The sequence below is a fragment of the Hemiscyllium ocellatum genome, chromosome 29, assembly GCF_020745735.1.
Source record: "Hemiscyllium ocellatum isolate sHemOce1 chromosome 29, sHemOce1.pat.X.cur, whole genome shotgun sequence".
Taxonomy (NCBI): domain Eukaryota; kingdom Metazoa; phylum Chordata; class Chondrichthyes; order Orectolobiformes; family Hemiscylliidae; genus Hemiscyllium; species Hemiscyllium ocellatum.
This window is the reverse complement of record NC_083429.1, coordinates 54769103-54788904: the sequence shown is the minus strand read 5'-3', so window position 1 is coordinate 54788904 and position 19802 is coordinate 54769103. Positions and strand designations below refer to the sequence as shown.

The window sequence follows — 19802 nt, the reverse complement described above, 5'->3', positions numbered from 1 at the left end:
CTCATCATGTTAGTCATGGATAATTCAAGAAAAAAAATCCAAGACCACTGCCATCATTCCACAGATAGCCAAGGTGCTAGCTCCAAGTTTCAGCTCAATGCTAGGCACCATTTTCCACTAGTTTTCAAGAGCTCTCAATTTTCATGCTTGAACCTAAAACCAGCCAAGTGTGCTGATTCACATCCTGCATCCACAACACTCAGTTGTTAACCGATTTAGTCAGATGACACATTTCTTGCAAAAAGAGCATTCAATCATTTTAAAATGTCATACTTTATATATTTTAACTTAGCACCTTTACATGCCAGTGCCTTGTACAGGAATTGATGTATAATTAGGTAAAGTAAAAGTACAGTCACCATAGTCTCACCAGACCATAGAGCTGCCTTCCCATTAAAGGAGGGAAAAATCAATGGTGGTTTAACCTGAGGGTCACTATACCTCAGGCAAGGGGAGAGGCTGATAAGAAGAGTCCTTCATGGCAACATCAGCTAGTGTAGGAATTAAATTCACACTGTTGATCTCACTCTACATCACAAACTAATCATCCAGACAGCTGAACTAAATGACTCCCAATAGTTCAGTATAAAAACTGGACACCTCAAATACTATAATTCTGAGTTATAAATTCTGTACGCTGACAAGTTACATAAATAACAACTGTGAATAGCTCTTAAATACAGGCTTTCAACTATTTTGTTTGTTATGTCATCACATCTGACCACCAGCATTAAGAAATTCCAAATAGAAACAAAATCAACTCCTACCTTGGCTGTGAGGTTTCTTCATACATTTTCTCTTTCCCCTCTTTGAAAAGGCTAATGGTCTGTTTTGTCTTCTTAAGCAGGTTCTCCATGAAAACTCTGAAATATTCATTCTCACCAAGAACTTCCATCTTTCCCTCATATCGAGTCAGGATCAGACGCAGGTGCTGGTAAGTGTCAGGCAACAGATCTAGAATGTAGGGAGGGCTGTTCTTTAGCCCTACTTTGGGATTCTGACACAGTCGCACCACCTACAGTGAGAAAACAAATGAAACACGAAATCTGTAAATGAAAGAGTGAAAGGGCAGAAAAAAAACTAAAATAACCCCCTTTCTGGCCAAATGAATGAAGAGGTTATTTTAAAAATGCACGCCTTGCTGTATTATAATTTAATCTCAGGAAAGGAGGAAGGAGGATTCAACCCATTAAGACAAACACATTTCTGAAGAAGGGTCACTAGACTTGAAATGCTAATGCTCTTTTCTCTCATAGATGCTGCCAGACCTGCTAAATTTCTCTAGCAATTTCTTACTCTTGTTTGTATCTCACTTCTACATTAAGCTATGAGAGTCAGTAGCCTCTCTCAGTGCGGGATGCAGTCAATACAACTCAGGTTGGCATGGTGGGCATTGCTACCTCAGAGATTTAAGCCTAAAATTTAAGCTCACAACTTCCACTTGGTGTCCACTTTGGGTAGCCCTGCTCTCAGATTACCAAACTGTTAATTGAATCAAAAAGTCCTTTCCTATTTACATTATTAAGGCATCATCTGATTTAACATGCTTCTTTTATTCTTTTTTCACCAGGGTACCGTTCGGTTTCTTAAGTAACATCTAATGATTTGGAATGTTACACACCATCTTTTTCTCATTATAGAAGGAAACATATAGTTGCTTTAAAGTTCAGTGGACCAACTCTTGGACAAAGATTTGTCATATGAGGAATGATTACTTCAAGAGTATGTTGATGTTCAGCTGTTGAGTACATTTAGATACATAGATAATGGATGTAACTGGAATTTAAATAGGTCAGCCACGATCTTATTAACTGGTGAAGGATGCTGAAATGGCTGTATGGCCTGTATCTACCACCATTTGTTATGACATTTTTCCAAAAAGAGGGTTCCCAAAGCAGACAAGATGGCCTAATTATGCCCTAAGCTACCCTTTGAGTGATTCTAATTTGACATTTCCCAACCTGTACTACTTCTTGGTCAACTACCTGGTACAGTTTGCTTAACCATCCTCCTAGATCATGCAGAACTCTAGATCTAGGCAGCACGGGGGCTCAGTGGTTAGCACTGCTGCCTCACACTAACAGGGTCCCAGGTTCGATTCCAGCCTCGGGTGACAGTCTGTGTGGAGTTTGCACATTGGTGGACTGTGGGAGGAAACCCGCGCAAAGATGTGCAGGTCAGGTGAATTGCCCATAGTGTTAGGTGCATTAGTCAGAGGGAAATGGGTCTGGGTGGGTTACTCCGAGGGTCAGTATGGACTGGTTGGGCCGAAGGGCCTGTTTCCACACTTGCAAGGAATCTAATCTAATCTACTATAGGTGTTAAATTGAAGCTCAGTAAGGCTTTCCCACAAGGCACCAGAGGTCAATCATGGGATAAGGCTTTGTTAGGTAGTAAATTAAAAACTAGAACACCTTAGAAGGTAACAATTTCTGGTTTATTCCTGATGGCAACATTCTAATGAGAATAGGAATAATAAATAGGGCAAAAAATCAATGGCTAAAGAGATGGTGCAATGTGCAAGGATTCAGATTTTTGAGTTTTTGGATTCAGACCTCTTCTGGGGCAGGAAAGATCTGTCCAAAAGGGATGGATTTCACCTGAACTGGCAAGAGATCAATACCCTGGTAGGGAAGATTTGCTACTTGTATTTTGGGAGCCGAGTGAGTGAGCGAAGCGTTCGAGTGTGCGCGTGCACGTGTGCCTGTGTGTGAGAAAGAAAGAGAGAGCACGCGCATGAGAGAGCAGGGAAGCCAGTATGCGTGAGCGAATGAGTGATTATATGCGTGTGGGGGTCCTCCTCGAAGCAGCAGTAAATATAGAAAGACAGAGGAGGATGCTTCTGATTCAGAAAAGTGCAACTTAATCAGAAAAGACAGATGACAGCATGAGGTAACTCTAAAGAATTAAACTGATTTACTTCAATGAAAAGGGTGTTACGGGTAAGGCTGATGAACTCAGGGCATGTATGGGAACATGGGATTGGGGTGTCATAGCTATTACAGAAACCGGGCTGAGGGAAGGTCAGGACTGGCAACTCAATGTTCTGGGTTTTAAATGCTACAGGAAGGATAGAAAGGGAGACAAGGTGGGGGAGTGGCATGTTTGATCAAAGAAAGCACTACTTCTGTAATTAGACTGGATATTTCGGAGAGAATGTCCTACATGGGTAGAAATTAGAAATAAGAAAGGTATGATCACCTTGATGGGATTGTACTATGGGCCCCCATAGTCAGAGGGAAATTGAAGAGAAAATATGGAGAGAAATCTCAAATATATGTAAGAATAATACGGTTGCAACAGTAGGAGACTAATTTTCCAAACATTGACTGGGACTGCCATAGTGTTAAAGGCTTAGATGAGGAGGAATTAGTTAAACATGTTCAAGAAAATTTTCTTCATCAATATTTATAGATCTGCACAGATCTGCAGGCATCTGTGGAAAGAGAAACATAGTTAACACGTTGAGTCCAGTATAACTGCTTTGGAACAGAAGGGCGGGTGTGAAATTATGTTTTTTATGCTATTGGGATGTAGAGAAATCTCTAGGAAAGATCTACAAGTATAGACAAAAATTTGAAAATAAGTGATATCTCATTTAACGACATTGAATGAGGAGAAATATTTTCTCTTAGTCTTTGGAATTCTGTTCCAGAGTGTGGAGGCAGTCACTGAATATCTTCAGGATCAAGTTAGAAAGATTTTGGATCAACAAGGAAATCAAAAGATTATGGGGCACTTACAGGAGTTAAAGCTACAATCAGATCAGCCATGATCTTACTGAATAGCAGAGTAGGCTTAAAGCAACAAATGACCTAACTCCAGCTCCCTTTTGTCATTATGTAATGATCAAATTAGTTGTAATGTGGAGGTGCCTGTGTTGGACTGGGGTGGACAAAGTCAGAAGTCACGCAACAGCAGGTTATAGTCCAACAGGTTTATTTAAAATCACAAGTCACTTCACCTGACGAAGGGGCAGCACTCTAAAAGCGTGTGATTTCAAATAAACCTGGTGTTGAGTGACACCTGACTGAATTAATTGGTTTGCTAAATTATTGTCTCAATTTACAAAGACAGTAGCACAACTGGCATCCATAAAAAGTGCACTCCAGTATGGATCACCATCTTCAGAAAAAAAATTCCAAATGCAAACAGAAGTTGTTTAGTTTATTAAGAAAGATAATCAGAAACAAATTTTAACCCCTGGTTTCACCATTGGGGAAGTGGTTGGCAGGACGAGTGCCGGATAAGAACATGAGTCAAAGTTACACTTCTACTTTTTATACTTCCCTAGTCAGCAGAAGGGAAGTGAACACAGCAGTGCAAAGGAGTTACATTCTCAAACCACTCAAGTTTTAGAAAGCAGTACTGATAATTTTTCTACAAAAGATTTAAATGACTGAAACAGAGAACATACCATAGAAACATATCAATTCCTCAAACTGCTATCCTTCAATTATCTGTCTAAGTTCAGTAAACTTGAAATGGTTCAGAAAAGATTTGCAAAGATGTTGCCAGGGTTGGAGGGTTTGAGCTATAGGGAGAGGCTGAATAGGCTGAGGCTGTTTTCCCTGGAACATAGGAGGCTAAGGGATGACCTTATAGAGGTCAATAAAATCATGAGGGGCATGGGTAGGATAAATAGACAATGTCTTTTCCCTGGAGTGATGGAATTCCAGAACTAGGTGTCATAGGTTTAAGGTGAGAGGGGAAAGATTTAAAAGGGACCTAACGGAGAACTTTTTCATACAGAGGGTGGTGCGTGTATGGAACAAGCTACCAGAGAAAATGATGGAGGCTGGTACATTTACAGAATTTAAAAGGCATCCGGATGGGTATATGAACACGAAGGATTTAGAGGGTTATGGGCTAAGCGCTGGCAAATGGGACAAGATTAGGTTAGGATAGGATATCTGGTAGGCATGGAAAAGTTGGATTGAAGGGTCTGTTTCCATGCTGTACATCTCTATGACTCTATGATATAGAATTATAAAGGGCAATTGGGATAGAGGCTGTTGCTCATCTGGAGAAGAAAAGCCAACAGAGAATGGCTGGATAAATGGGACAAAGTAAGTAAAGAATTTCCCTATCTAAATCTAATCTCCTCCCCAGTTTCTCAAAAAAAGTTAGGCTTAAGACCATCAACCTGAAAAGAAGGCCCACAAAGATATGACTTCTTTAAATTCAATCACAGGAAGTGAGCATCACTGATCTGTGTCAGCATTTGTTGCCTTGAGGACAGTTACCAGTCAACATTGGGTTTGGAATCAGATGCAGGCCAGACCAGGTAAGACTGATAGTTACCTGCCAAGGACAGCGAATCAGATGGGTTTTTAGAATCGACAATTAACAATGGTTTCACGATCATCACAGAACTCAATTCCAGATTTGTATTGAGTATAAATTCCGCCATTGTCCATGGAGAGATTCAAACCCAGGTTCCCAGAACATTATCTAGGATTCTGGATTAATAGTCTGAAGACTATAGCACAAGGTCACCCTTTAGATCACCAACCTGCTTTGTAACGCCACTTAAGGTGACATGCCTCTATACAGATGGTGCGGTCCAGCTGGATACCACTAATTTTCATCCAACTAGTTCATCATGTACAGGATCCTGTAGTTCTCATTCTAATACATTAATGAATATACTAATATTAGAGATCAACATACAGTTGGGGGTACTGGTGCATGAAACACAAAGTTAGCATGCAGGCACAGCAGGTAGTCAGGAAGGAAAGTTGACACTTATTTCAAGGGAATTGAAGTATAAGAGTAGGGAAATCTTACTGCAATTTCACAAGGTGCTTGATGAGACCATGTCTGGTGTACCTTAAACAGTTTTAGTCCCTTATTTAAGGAACGATATAATTTCATTGGAGGCAATTCACAGAAGGTTCACTAGGGTAATCCTCAGTATAGACAGACTGTCTTACGAGCAAAGGTTAAACAGGTTGGGATTCTACTCACTGAAGTTTAGACCAATGAAAGCCGATGTCACTGAAATATACAGAATTATTATGGGGTAATTGCTGAGAGGCTGCTTCGGCTCTCTGGAGCATATAGGAACTGAACAGTTTTAAACTAAAGGGGTGCCAATTTAAGACTAAGATTTAGAGGAATTTCTCTGAGGGTTGAGTGCCTTTGGAACTCTTTGGCATAGGGAGTTGTGGGCAAAATCCCTGTATATATTTAAGGCTGAGACAGATAGATTGATCAGTAGGGGGATTAACAGTTATGGGAAAGGGCAAAAAAAGTAGACATGAGGAATATTGGTTCAACCATTATCCTACTAAATGGCAGTGCTAGTTCAAGAACCAAAAAGCCTAGACCTGTCCCTCAGCACATAAAAATGAACCAAAAAGAATGCTGAGTTAAACCACAACCCTTTGTAACTATTAACCTCATTCTTTTCTAAAAAGAGAAATGATTGTTGGTTAATCATGAGGAATTTCACAATCTCAAACCCTATTCCAAATTCACTCAAAAATGACAGCACAGTGAACACTTATGTTATCAATTTGCAGTTCCACTAACTTTGAATAAGAAATGTTTGAAGGGAAATGGGCCAAACGCAGGCAAGTGAGACTAGTTTAGTTTGGGATTATGGCTGACATGGGCTGGTTGGACCGATGTTGCATAACTATATAACTCTATGCCAGTTGTTTATGATCTTCCCCAAGCCAAACTTACTACCTGAAAGAATATCTGATTAAAATATTTATCCAGAATATTGATTTAATATCAATTACTTTGCAACAAGTGAAAAATTTAAAAAATACAAATGTCATCCAGAGCTCAAGCTATACACCCACATCTTTTTTCAATCAATCAATCTAATTAACCTCCGGAATTAAAGCTAAACAGGCAAAATTTGGCTAGTTTTCCTTTAAAGTTCCAACACTGAATTAGATTTTGGCTGTTTCTATCAAAACAACATTTTCCTGCACTACCTCCTTATCCCTTGATATCTTTAAATTATAGAAATCTCTGTTCTGAATATACTCAATGACAGCCTCACAGAGGAGGCCACTGAGCCCATGATGCCAGTGTTAGCTCTTTCTAATTAATCCATTACTCGTGCTCCATTCCCACAGCCCCTTCTTTATTCTTTTAAAATATTTATCTAATTCCTTTTTGAATACTCATGAACTGAAAATTACACGATGTCCCAGAGACAACAAGATCACTGCATGAACTATAAAGCTACAGAAACATACTGGAAAAAGGATAAAACCTGCCAGACCCAAAAAAAAATGCATCCTAGCCCTGATAGTATCAGCTATCAGCATGGTGTCACAACTTTACAAGAAGCAGTTAATTAACAGGCAATCGCTGCCTTTACTATCAAATTAAGAACCAAGAAGGTTCAAAAGGATCCAAAACTGTGGAAGGAAGGCAAATCTAGGCAGAGGGAGCAATGTTTAGCAACACAGGAAGCTACGAGGATGCCTCAAAACTCAGACTTATGAAAATTAACAAACGGTGATTGCTAGAAGGTCAAACTCATCCCTTAGATGGAGGTGCAGCCCTAAGATTCAATAGTTCTGGAAAGGGTAGGTTTGAGAGTAGGCACCACCAGCTCCATGGCCTGTTGCCGAGAGACTTTATCTAATACCTAAATGGTCTACCTTGGGAGTGAGCTCAACCAATGCCAGTAAGATCTTGGCAGCAGCAGGAAAATTTAATAGCCAGCAGGTGCCTTTACTGGCCTAACTGACTACCTGTTGTCGAGTTGACATCCTAAGGAACAAGAAAAGTTTGCTCATGTGGCCAATACTCACTGGAAAGGTAGCCAATAGGTACAGGTTGGTCCAACCCCTTCTGAAACTCAGGTGAGATATCTTTCACTGAGGAATGTACGAGCATCAGTGCACAGAAGATGTCGCCATTTAGGAGTAAATCTTAAGATAAATAATCTTCAAGATGTACAGTGGTACCAAAGCAAGAGCTGGTGCAGCAACTGTTAACCATTGTTTAATCAATTAATCTGAATCGGTTGGGTCAGTTGGCTAAACAGCTGGTTTACAATGCAAAGTGATGCCATCAGTACATGTTCAATTGCTTTACCAACTGAAATGACTATGAGGTCAATCTCTGCCTTCAACTGAGGCTGGTGACCATCAGGTTAAACCACCACAGTTGTGTCGCTCTGAGAGACAGCAACCCAGTGGTGACTTGACCTATATGATTTTTTTTTTGGGGGGGGGGGGGGGGGGGGGGGTGGTATGGTTTAAATTAATGGCTTTTTATTGGCATGCACTTTTTGTAGTATTCAGAAGAAAATAAATTAATTCATAGCACAAATTATTTTATAGCCATTACAGAGATATTGTTATAGAATCAAAGAGGCAAACTGAATATTCAGGGGTATATTAAATTTCAAAAGGACAGGCGGGAAGTTAAGTGGGAGGGGCTAAAATGATGATGTGCTGACTGCTATAGCACTCAGTATTAAATTTAAAGCCATCATTACAGGTGTTCAGTAATTTTTATAAACTTGAGTATAAAGGATTGTGGATACCTGGCTTTTTTTTAAAAAAAGGAAAGCAATAAAATGGCAACACGTTCAATGAGTGAATAAAAAGGTGCATAGGTTTTTAAACGAGGAATTTCTTGGTAATCATCTCTTTAGATAGCTGCATATTTCATAATGATTCCCTGCCTGGATTTACAACGGTCAGAGCACAATTTAGGCTTCGGATATTGTTTACAGTAGCTTGTGATGAACCTGATGAAGGGAAGGATTTCCCAGTTCAGATCTCTTTTTTTAAAAATCTGTTTTTATAGCGAATCCGGATTCCCGATTGTGTTCCTAAAGAGCACCCAGAAGACTTCTTGATGCTGCATTTCCTGAGCAACCCAAGTCTGTCAGGGTCGGGGGGGGTATTAACTCTTCAACAAATAAGATATATTGCTCAAAAGTATTTTCTCTCAAAAGCAAATCTCTGCAGAGACAGCTTTTTTTTCTGCTGTTACTCAGTCTCTCTCTCTCTTTTGGGTTAATTGGAGGGGTAAGCAGTGTTTAATATAAAAATATGACACTAGGATAAGAAGGTGCACAATTTGCTGGCTTCTATTTTCTTGTGCTTTATCTTAGCCAGTTTCCATTGATTCTTGCTTCTTCCAAAATTCCCTTATAGACACTCACCTCCAGAGGTCACAGCTATCAGCAATTGTCTTCTAGTTCGCAAAGTGTCAATGTCCATCATTTTCATACCACAGTTGCAGGTTTATGGAGTGGAAGTATGGACACCCAGATGGTGTTTCAGTAGCTAGTTTATCATACAGATAATGTCTAGGAATATGGCCATTACCCATTCAAAGAGCTTGGTTGAACCAGTTCAGAAGTTGTTGGTTTGATAACAAATGTATGCTGATGGAACGAGCATTCTGAGCTGGCAATCTTGTCCCACTAAGAGATGCCAATAATACATCTGAGATAATGAAAGTGAAAACTGTTCAACTTTTCTTCAGCATAGTGCGTGTTGTTCAATTCTCATGACTGTACAGACGTGCACTGAAGATGCAGGCTTGGTAGGCTGACAGTTTGATGCTCCTAAGGTGCTCAAATTCTTGGTGACAATTCCTTTTCTAGCATCTCAAAGTCAAACTAAGTCTTTTGTTAATAAGCTGAAAATGTGTTGCTGGTCAAAGCACAGCAGGCCAGGCAGCATCTCAGGAATAGAGAATTCGACGTTTCGAGCATAAGCCCTTCATCAGGAATGAGAGAGAGTATTCGAGCGAATCCTCTTACAAGGATGCCTTCCTTGAAGAAGCTCTCTTCCTCCCTCTCCTGCTTGGCTACTCTCTCTCATTCCTGATGAAGGGCTTATGCTCGAAACGTCGAATTCTCTATTCCTGAGATGCTGCCTGGCCTGCTGTGCTTTGACCAGCAACACATTTTCAGCTGTGATCTCCAGCATCTGCAGACCTCATTTTTTACTTTTGTTAATAAGCCCAATATTAAGCATAAATGGTCAGCAACAAAAAGTTAGCATCTTTACATCAGTTTGACAAGAGGAAGTGTCCTCATTTCTTCTTTTATTATTGCATCGGATGTGGCTATCTCTGGTTATGCCAACACTTATTACCCATCTTTAACTACCCCAGAACAGAATGGCTAACTAGGCTATTTCAGAGGATAGCTAAGAGTCAATCATATTGCTGTGGATCCAGAGTCACATGTAGGCCCAATGAGGTAAGGATGAAATGCCTGAGTCTAAAAGATATTAGTCAACCAGATAGGTTTCTTCAGAAATTGGCAATGGTTACATTGTCACCAATGGGCTAGCTTGTAATGCCAGAATGTTTAAAACTGATTTCAAATGTCACTATCTGCAAATGGTGGGATTCAAAAAGCCCAAGTTACAAGAAAAAAATAGCCTACTCTTCTAAATTGTTAGTCCAGTGACAATACCATTACAGCAAGGCCTCCCACAAAGCCAGAATGAGATGTGTACTTAAATTGGAATCTCCAAAATTCATCCACCTTCCAGCAAAGGTTGCATCATGATCTCCGCAATAGACAGGTCAATAGACAATAGGTGTAGAAGGCCATTCTGCCCTTCAAGCCAGCACCACCATTCATTATGATCATGGCTGATCATCCTCAATCAGTATCCTGTTCCTGCCTTATTCCCACAACCTTTGATTCCACTATCCTTAAGAGTTCTATCCAACTCTTTCTTGAAAGTATCCAGAGACTTGGCCTCCACTGTCTTCTGGGGCAGAGCATTCCACACAGCTACCACTCTCTAGGTGAAGAAGTTTCTCCTCAACTCTGTTCTAAATGGCCTACCCCTTATTTTTAAACTGTGTCCTCTGGTTCGGGACTCACCCATCAGCGGAAACATGCTTCCCGCCTCCAGAGTGTCCAATCCTTTAATAATCTTATATGTCTCAATCAGATCCCCTCTCAGCCTTCTAAACTCAAAAGGTATACAAGTCCAGTCTCTCAAATCTTTCAACCTAAGATAGTCTCGCCTTTCCAGGAATTGACCTCGTGAACCTATGCTGCACTCTCTCAATAGCCAGGAAGTCTTTCCTCAAATTTGGAGACCAAAACTCATACAATATTCCAGGTGCAGCCCTGTACAGCTGCAGAAGAACGTCTTTGCTACTATACTCAATTCCTCTTGTTGTGAAGGCCAGCATGCTATTAGCTTTCTTCACTGCCTACTGTACCTGCATGCTTGCTTTCATTGACTGATGTACAAGAACACCCAGATCTCTTTGTACTGCCCCTTTACCTAACTTGACTCCATTTAGGTAGTAATCCGCCTTCTTGTTCTTACCAGCAAAGTGAATAACCACACATTTATCCATATTAAACTGCATCTGCCATGCATCTAACCACTCACCTAGCCTGTCCAGGTCACCCTGTAATCTCCTAACATCCTCCTCACATTTCACCCTGCCACCCAGCTTTGTATCATCAGCAAATTTGCTAATATTACTTTTAATACCATTATCTATATCATTAGTGTAGATTGTAAAAAGCTGCGGTCCCAGCACTGATCCCTGCGGTACCCCACTGGTCACCGCCTGCCATTCCGAAAGGGATTATCACTACTCTTTGTTTCCTGTCAGCCAACCAATTTTCAATCCAAGTCAGTATTTTGCTCCCAATACAATGTGCCCTAATTTTGCTCACTAACCTTCTATGTGGGACTTTATCAAAGGCTTTTTGAAAGTCCAGGTACATTACATCCACTGGATCTCCCTTGTCTATCTTCAGAGTTACATCCTCAAAAAATTTCAGAAGATTAGTCAAGCATGATTTCCCCATCATAAATCCATGCTGACTCTGAACTATCGTGGTTCTGCTATCCAGATGTGTCGCAATTTCATCCTTTATAATTGACTCCAGCATATTTCCCACCACGGAGGTCAGACTAACCGGTCTACAATTCCCTGCTTTCTCTCTCCCTCCTTTCTTAAAATGTGGGACAACATTAGCCACCCTCCAATCCGCAGGAACTGATCCTGAATCTATAGAACATTGGAAAATGATCACCAATGCATCCGCGATTTCTACAGCCACTCCTTCAGTACCCTGGGATGTAGACCATTAGGTCCCGGGGACTTATCAGCCTTCAGACCTAACAGTCTCTCCAACACCAATTCCTGGTAAATGTAAATTCCCTTCAGTTCAGGTCCTTCAGCCACTATTACCTCTGGGAGATTGCTTGTGTCTTCCCCAGTGAACATAGATCTGAAGTACCAAGTCAACTCTTCTGCCATTTCTTTGTTCCCCGTAATATATTCACCTGTTTCTGTCTTCAAGGGCCCAATTTTAGTCTTAACTTTTTTTTTCCTTTCACATACCTAAAAAAACTTTTACTATCCTCCTTTATATTTTTGGCCAGTTTACCTTTGTACCTTATTTTTTCTCTGCGTATTTCCTTCTTAGTAATCCTCTGTTGTTCTTTAAAAGCTTCCCAATCCTCTGTTTTCCCACTCATTGTTACTATGTCATACTTTTTCTCTTTTGACTTTATATGTTTCTTAACTTCCCTCGTCAGCCACGGCCACCTCTGCCTCCTCTTAGGATCTTTCTTCCTTTTTGGAATGAACTGATCCTGCATCTTCTGCATTATACCCAGAAATACCTGCCATTGTTGCTCCACTGCCATCCCTGTTAGGGTATTGCACCATTGAACGTTAGCCAGCTCCTCGCTCATAGCTTCATAGTTCCTTTTATTCAACTGAAATATTGTCACTTCCGATTGTACCTTCTCCCTTTCAAATTGCAGATTAAAGCTTATTGTATTATGGGCACTACCTTCTAATGGCTCCTTCACTTTGAGGTCTCTGACCAAATCCGGTTTGTTGCACAACACCAGGTCCAGAATTGCCTTCTCCCTAGTAGGCTCCAGCAGCAGCTGTTCTAAGAATCCATCTCGGAGGCACTCCACAAACTCTCTTTCTTGGGGTCCAGTACCATCCTGATTCTCCCAGTCTACCTGCATGTTGAAATTCCCCATAACAACTGTCGTAATATCTTTGCGATGGACCAATTTCAGCTCCTTATTCAACTTACACTCTACATCCAAACTACTGTTTGGGGGCCTGTAGATAACTCCCATGAGGGTCTTTCTACCCTTAGAATTTCTCAGCTCTGTCCATACTGATTCTACATCCCCTGATTCTAGGTCCCCCCGCACAAGGGACTGAATATCATTCCTTACCAACAGGGCCACCCCACCCCCTCTGCCCGTCAGTCTGTCCTAACGATAGCACGTATAGCCTTGAATATTCATTTCCCAGGCCCTGTCCACTTGAAGCCACGTCTCCATTATCCCCACAACATCGTAACTGCCAATTTCCAAATGAGCCTCAAGCTCATCCATCTTATTTCTATTGCTTCGTGCATTCATATAATATTTTTAATTTGTTACTGCCCTCACCCTTCCTATCAATCCCTATTTCACTCAACCTTATGGCATGATCCCTTATTGAGTTTTCTGCTCCATTGATACTGTTGTCTTTCTTGACTTCTCTTGTTCTAACTTTCCCTTCAATTTCCTTCTTAAACTTCCAGTTTGTCCCCCCCCCCCCCGCTATTTACTTTAAACGCAGCTGTGTTGCAGTGGCAAACCTGCCTGCCAGAATGTTGGTCCCCCACCTATTAAGGTGCAACCCGTCCCTCTTGTATAATTTATCCTTACCACAAAACATACCCCAGTGATCCAAGAATTTAAATCCTTGCTTCCTGGTCAAAAGAGGTTGCTCTACATCCACCCTAACAGGGACTAAAACACCATACTGTTAGCACTAACCTGATCCACATTGACTGTCCTACCAAATAGCCAACCAGCCCGGCCAAGGAATTAGAGTTGATCGGGCAACATGAAATTAGACATGCATGTTATAACCAGGAGCTATGGATAGTGATGCCAGAGCCTCCATATTCTTTCCATCACATATTTGGCCAGGAATTCCCCTTTACTTGTAAAGCCTCATAAATATCAGATGATCAATGTTTCAGACTACTTCAAATATATTAGAAGACATGTTTCAGCTTTGTGCATAAATATTTCCAAATTTGTATTCTTCAATTGATGCAAAGGAAAATTTGTTCTGGGCTGAAAATGTGTTGCTGAAAAAGCGCAGCAGGTCAGGCAGCATCCAGGAAATTCGATGTTTAGGGCATAAGCCCTTCTTCAGGAATGAGGAAAATGTGCCCAGCAGGCTAAGATAAAAGGTAGGTAGGAGGGACTTGGGGGAGGGGCGATGGAGATCTGATAGGTGGAAGGAGGTCACGGTGAGGGTGATAGGCCGGAGTGGGGTGGGGTCAGAGAGGTCAGGAAGAAGATTGCAGGTTAGGAAGGCGGTGCTGATTCGAGGGATTTGACTGAGACAAGGTGGGGGAGGGGAAATGAGGAAACTGGAGAAATCTGAGTTCATCCCTTGTGGCTGGAGGGTTCCTAGGCGGAAGATGAGGCGCTCTTCCTCCAACCGTCGTGTTGTTATGGTCTGGCGATGGAGGAGTCCAAGGACCTGCATGTCCTTGGTGGAGTGGGAGGGGGAGTTAAAGTGTTGAGCCACGGGGTAGTTGGGTTGGTTGGTCCGGGTGTCCCAAAGGTGTTCTCTGAAACGTTCTGCAAGTAGGCGGCGTGTCTCCCCAATATAGAGGAGGCCACATCGGGTGCAGCGGATGCAATAGATGATGTGTGTGGAGGTGCAGGTGAATTTGTGCCGGATATGGAAGGATACCTTGGGGTCTTGGAGGGAAGTAAGGGCGCAAGTTTGCATTTCTTGCAGTTGCAGGGGAAGGTGCCGGGAGTGGAGGTTGGGTTGGTGGGGGGGGGGGGGTGTGGGGACCTGACGAGGGAGTCACGGAGGGAGTGGTCTTTTCGGAACGCTGATAGGGGAGGGGAGGGAAATATATCCCTGGTGGTGGGGTCCGTTTGGAGGTGGCGGAAATGACGGCGGATGATACGCTGTATATGGAGGTTGGTGAGGTGGTAGTTGAGAACCAGTGGGGTTCTGTCCTGGTGGCGGTTGGAGGGGCGGGGTTCAAGGGCGGAGGAGCGGGAAGTGGAGGAGATGCGGTGGAGGGCATCGTCGATTGCGTCTGGGGGGAATCTGCGGTCCTTGAAGAAAGAGGCCATCTGGGCTGTACAGTATTGGAACTGGTCCTCCTGGGAGCAGATGCGGCGGAGACGAAGGAATTGGGAATATGGGATGGCGTTTTTACAGGGGCAGGGTGGGAGGAGGTGTAGTCTAGGTAGCTGTGGGAGTCAGTCGGTTTATAGTAGATGTCCGTGTTGATTCGGTCGCCCGAGATAGAAATGGAAAATGTCTAGGAAGGGGAGGGAGGAGTCTGAGACGGTCCAGGTGAATTTGAGGTTGGGGTGGAAGGTGTTGGTAAAGTGGATGAACTGTTCAACCTCCTCGTGGGAGCACGAGGCAGCGCCGATACATTTGTTCTGGCTCCTTTGTATTAAAAGTATTTGGATTTCCTCTGTTGTTTCAATTCTACACATACATCAATATCCTCAAAGGACTAACCATCATTACACGAATAATCCTCAATTTCTTGGACCATTTCCAATTCCACCATTAGTTCAATTTTCAACATGGCTCTTTACAGCAGTTGAATGGGAAGACAATAAAAAGAAAATCACAACAGTAATGCCTTGATGCAAGAACAAAATTGTTTTGTGAACTTTATTCTGCATCCCCAAATTCTACGTGTTATGATCCAAGCTGATGCTAACACAGCTGATAATGTGTTGCTGGAAAAGCACAGCAGGTCAGGCAGCATCCAAGGAGCAGGAGAGTCGACGTTTCGGGCATGAGCCCTTCTTCGGGACTCTCCTGCTCCTTGGATGCTGCCTTACCTGCTGCACTTTTCCAGCAACACATTTCAGCTCTGATCACCAGCATCTGCAGTCCTCACTTTCTCCCTGATGGTAACACTGGGCAACTCAATTCCTAGAGTGAGACTTGTCACAATATAGTATAATTCTATTTACATTCATTTGTGGGATGTAGACATTGCTGCCTAGCCAGTATATATTCCCCAACCCTGGTTGCCTCTAAGAAGGTGGTTACAAGCTGTAGTTTACAGTTTGATTCCTATGATAGCAAATAGATATATTCACACAAGTCTGTTAAGGATTCTTTTTTAAAAAAAAGAGCACGTTTATTACACAAAATAAAATACAAAGCTGTATATGAAATAATTTGAAAAATTCTCAACACAAGTGACAGAACAAAGGTTCATTTTTCCCCCCAGCAATATCCGTTACAGTCACTCAAATCCCACAAAGTATTTTGCCCAATTTAAAGTTAGGATTTTTTACTCAAATAACTTTTTTCAGCCCTCTTTTGTGGACTGCTGAACAGCTTTACAGTCTTATAGTCTAGAAACATCTTTACAATTCTGAGGACCTGGATTCTTTTCGTTATGGCATAGGGTAACCCTACCAACCCCAATCATCTATTAAGTTCATGTTTGAATTACTTCGATCTCTTTAAAAAGGTTACTTGAACAGAATTGAAACAGATATTTTTTACCTCTCATTTAAAGTACAAATTCCCAAATCATATTATACATCAGTTATTCTTTTAATTCCAAATTACTATTATAGATTTAATCTGTTTGGGATCCTTAGGCTTCAATTCTAGTATCAGAATTAATGCAAATTCCAAGAAATGCCCTCTTTTCAAAAATCTGAATTAAAGCTTTTGGCTATAACTTGTGTGGTGGATCACAGAGATATTATGAATCCACTGATGTTTTGTCCCATTAGTACAAAGATTGCTAGGCCAAGGGGTTTTGCAAAGCTACAGTGGTGGACTAATATTAATAGTTAATCGAACACCTTACAAGAACTTGTATTCAGTCAGCATCTTTAACCTAGAAGAACTTGGGGTGTTTCATAGGTTCTTAGTATATGCTTGGTTTTGGCACTGATAATCCAGTGTCTGATCTTTGAAAAAAATCTTGAGTCAAACCTATGCAATATCTCGCTTACCAAACGTAGTGCATCAGATTAATTAATGATTTTTTGCTCAGAAAATATTAACAAGTTCACCTGAACAACTACTTCCTTTGCTTACAGAATGTTCCCATTAATTATAGCTCTGGGGTATGATAATCCAGATAAACAATTCAAAGCTTCCCGAGTATAATTTGCAAGGTTTCAATTTCTGTAACGACTGTAGATTGTATGGATTAAGCATGGTCTTTTTTAATCATAATTCCGTTTTCAGTATAAACATTCTCTCTCATATTTCAACTCACAAGCTCAAATGGTTCAAGTTTCAGTTGCACCACACAATATAATTTGAGCCTCCAATTCTACGCCAAGTACTACTGTAAAACGTTCTTCATTGGTTTTCCTTTAGATGCCAATTGACCAAGTGAATGCAGCCGGTTTACAAATTACAACCTAACAGCAGCCTATAATCACTCTCACAGGCACTCAGCCAACTGGAAGATTTTCATGTTCAACAAACTTTATATTGCAATATTTTAATAGTTTAAGTTTCTCAGTCCCATTCTTTTCAAAATTTGGGATAATACAATTTGTATTAAATTTAACCCAGATTGAATTGGATGAAAATTTCTCTCACATTCATAGGTAGAGAGGGTTTCAGAAGTAATATCCAGGCAGGTATCAGCACACTACGTGGCAAATATCATTTAAAAATGCCTAATGGTAACGAATATAGAGGGCAAAGCCAAAAACTACTTAAGGAGCTTTTCACAGAACAAAATAAAATTGAATTATTGAGGCAACACTCAAATTATAGTAATTTCTGAAGTAGCTACACATTTATCGACTCAAAAAAATGGAAAACATTATTTTATTTAAATCATAAAGGCTAATTCTCAATCTATTTTGTAGATAAAATTAAAAATCACATGATGCCAGGTTATAGTCCAACAGGTTTACTTGGAATCACTAGTTTTCAGAGCACTGCTCCTTCATCAGTAGCTGAAGAAGAAGCAGTGCTCCGAAAGCTGGTGCTTCCGAATAAACCTGTTGGACTATAACCTAATGTTGTGTGATTTTTAACTTTGTCCAACCCAGTCCAACACCTGCATCTCCACATCATATTTTGTGGAAGATTATTTTCTGCAAAGGTGGTGAGGAATGAATAGAGAGCAACTACAAATTGCCATAGTTTTCTATCCACTCTTCATTCTTCACTTATAAGTCTTAAAATGACTTTCCAAAGGTAAAGGAGGAAGTCAGGACTGCAGATGTTGGAGATCAGAGCTGAAAATGTGCTGCTAGAAAAGGGCAGCAGGTCAGGCAGCATCCAAGGAGCAGGAGAATCAACGTTTCGGGCATGAGCCCTTCTTCAGGAATGAGGAAGGTGTGTCAAGCAGGCTAAGATAAAAGGTAGGGAGGAGGGACTTGGGAGAAGGGCAATGGAAATGTGATAGGTGGAAGGAGGTAAAGGTGAGGGTGATAGGCCTGAGTGGGGGTGGGCGCGGAGAGGGCAGAAAGAAGATTGCAGGTTAGGAAGGTAGTTCTGAGTTCGAGGGTTGGAACTGAGACAAGGTGGGGGGAGGGGGAATGAGGAAACTGGACAAATCTGAATTTATCCCTTGTGGTTGGAGGGTTCCTAGGTGGAAGATGAGGTGCTCTTCCTCCAGCCGTCAAGTTGCTATGGTCTGGCGATGAAAGAGTCCAAGGACCTGCATGTCCTTGGTGGAGTGGGAGGGGGAGTTGAAGTGTTGAACCACAGGGTGGTTGGGTTGGTTGGTCCGGGTGTCCAAGAGGTGTTCTCTGAAACGTTCCGCAAGTAGGCGGCCTGTCTCACCAATGTAGAGGAGGCCACATCGGGTGCAGCGGATGCAGTAAATGGTGTGTGTGGAGGTGCAGGTGAATTTGTGGCAGATATGGAAGAATCCCTTGTGTCCTCGCCAGAGGCCTCATCTTCATTCCTCTACACTCTCGGATTAACGAGTTCAACACGCAGCGAGAATCGAACAACTCTTCTGCCGCCTACACCTCCACGCCTACTTCTTCAACCTGGATTCTCACCCACCCTCTGATGACCCCTTCTCCCGCCTCCAACACACCCCATCCACCTGGTCACCCTGTGCTGGCCTCTTACCTGCCCTCGATCTCTTCATAGCCAACTGCCGCCTCAACCTCTGCACCGCTCTCACCCACTCCAAACTCTCACCCTCGGAACGTGCAGCCCTCCATTCCCTCCGTTTCAACCCCAACCTCACTATTAAAACGGCAGACAAGGGAGGGGCGGTAGTAGTTTGGCGCACTGACCTTTACACCGCTGAGGCTAAACGCCAGCTCACGGACACCTCCTCCTACTGTCCCCTTGACCATGACCCACCTCCCACCACCAAACCACCATCTCCCTGACCATCCATAACCTCATCACCTCAGGGGATCTCCCATCCACTGCCTCCAACCTCAGTCCCACAACCCCGCACCACCCGTTTCTACCTCCTGCCCAAAATCCACAAACCTGACTGCCCCAGCTGACCCATTGTCTCAGCCTGCTCCTGCCCCACCGAACTCATCTTTGCATACCTCTATACGGTCCTGTCCCCTTTAGTCCAAGAACTCCCCACCTACGTTCGGGATACCACCCACGCCCTCCACCTCCTCCATGATTTTCGCTTCCCCGGTCCCCAAGGCCTTATCTTCACCATGGACATCCAGTCCCTGTACACCTCCATCCCCCGTCACAAAGGACTCAAAGCACTCCGCTTCTTCCTTTCCCGCCGTACCAACCAGTACCCTTCCATTGACACCCTCCTCCAACTAACTCTGAACAACTTCTCTGACCAATCCTCCCATTTC

General features: G+C 42.2%; 1 protein-coding gene across 3 annotated transcripts in view; it reads right to left on the bottom strand.

The window, feature by feature from the left end:
• Positions 1-19802, bottom strand: part of cbl (Cbl proto-oncogene, E3 ubiquitin protein ligase) — a 231039-nt gene that overhangs the window by 189041 nt on the left and 22196 nt on the right. For all 3 annotated transcript variants that reach the window (XM_060847082.1, XM_060847084.1, XM_060847085.1), the window contains exon 2: positions 768-1015. In XM_060847082.1, the coding sequence (XP_060703065.1) occupies positions 768-1015 (248 nt within the window). The remainder of the gene's footprint in view (positions 1-767; positions 1016-19802) is intronic.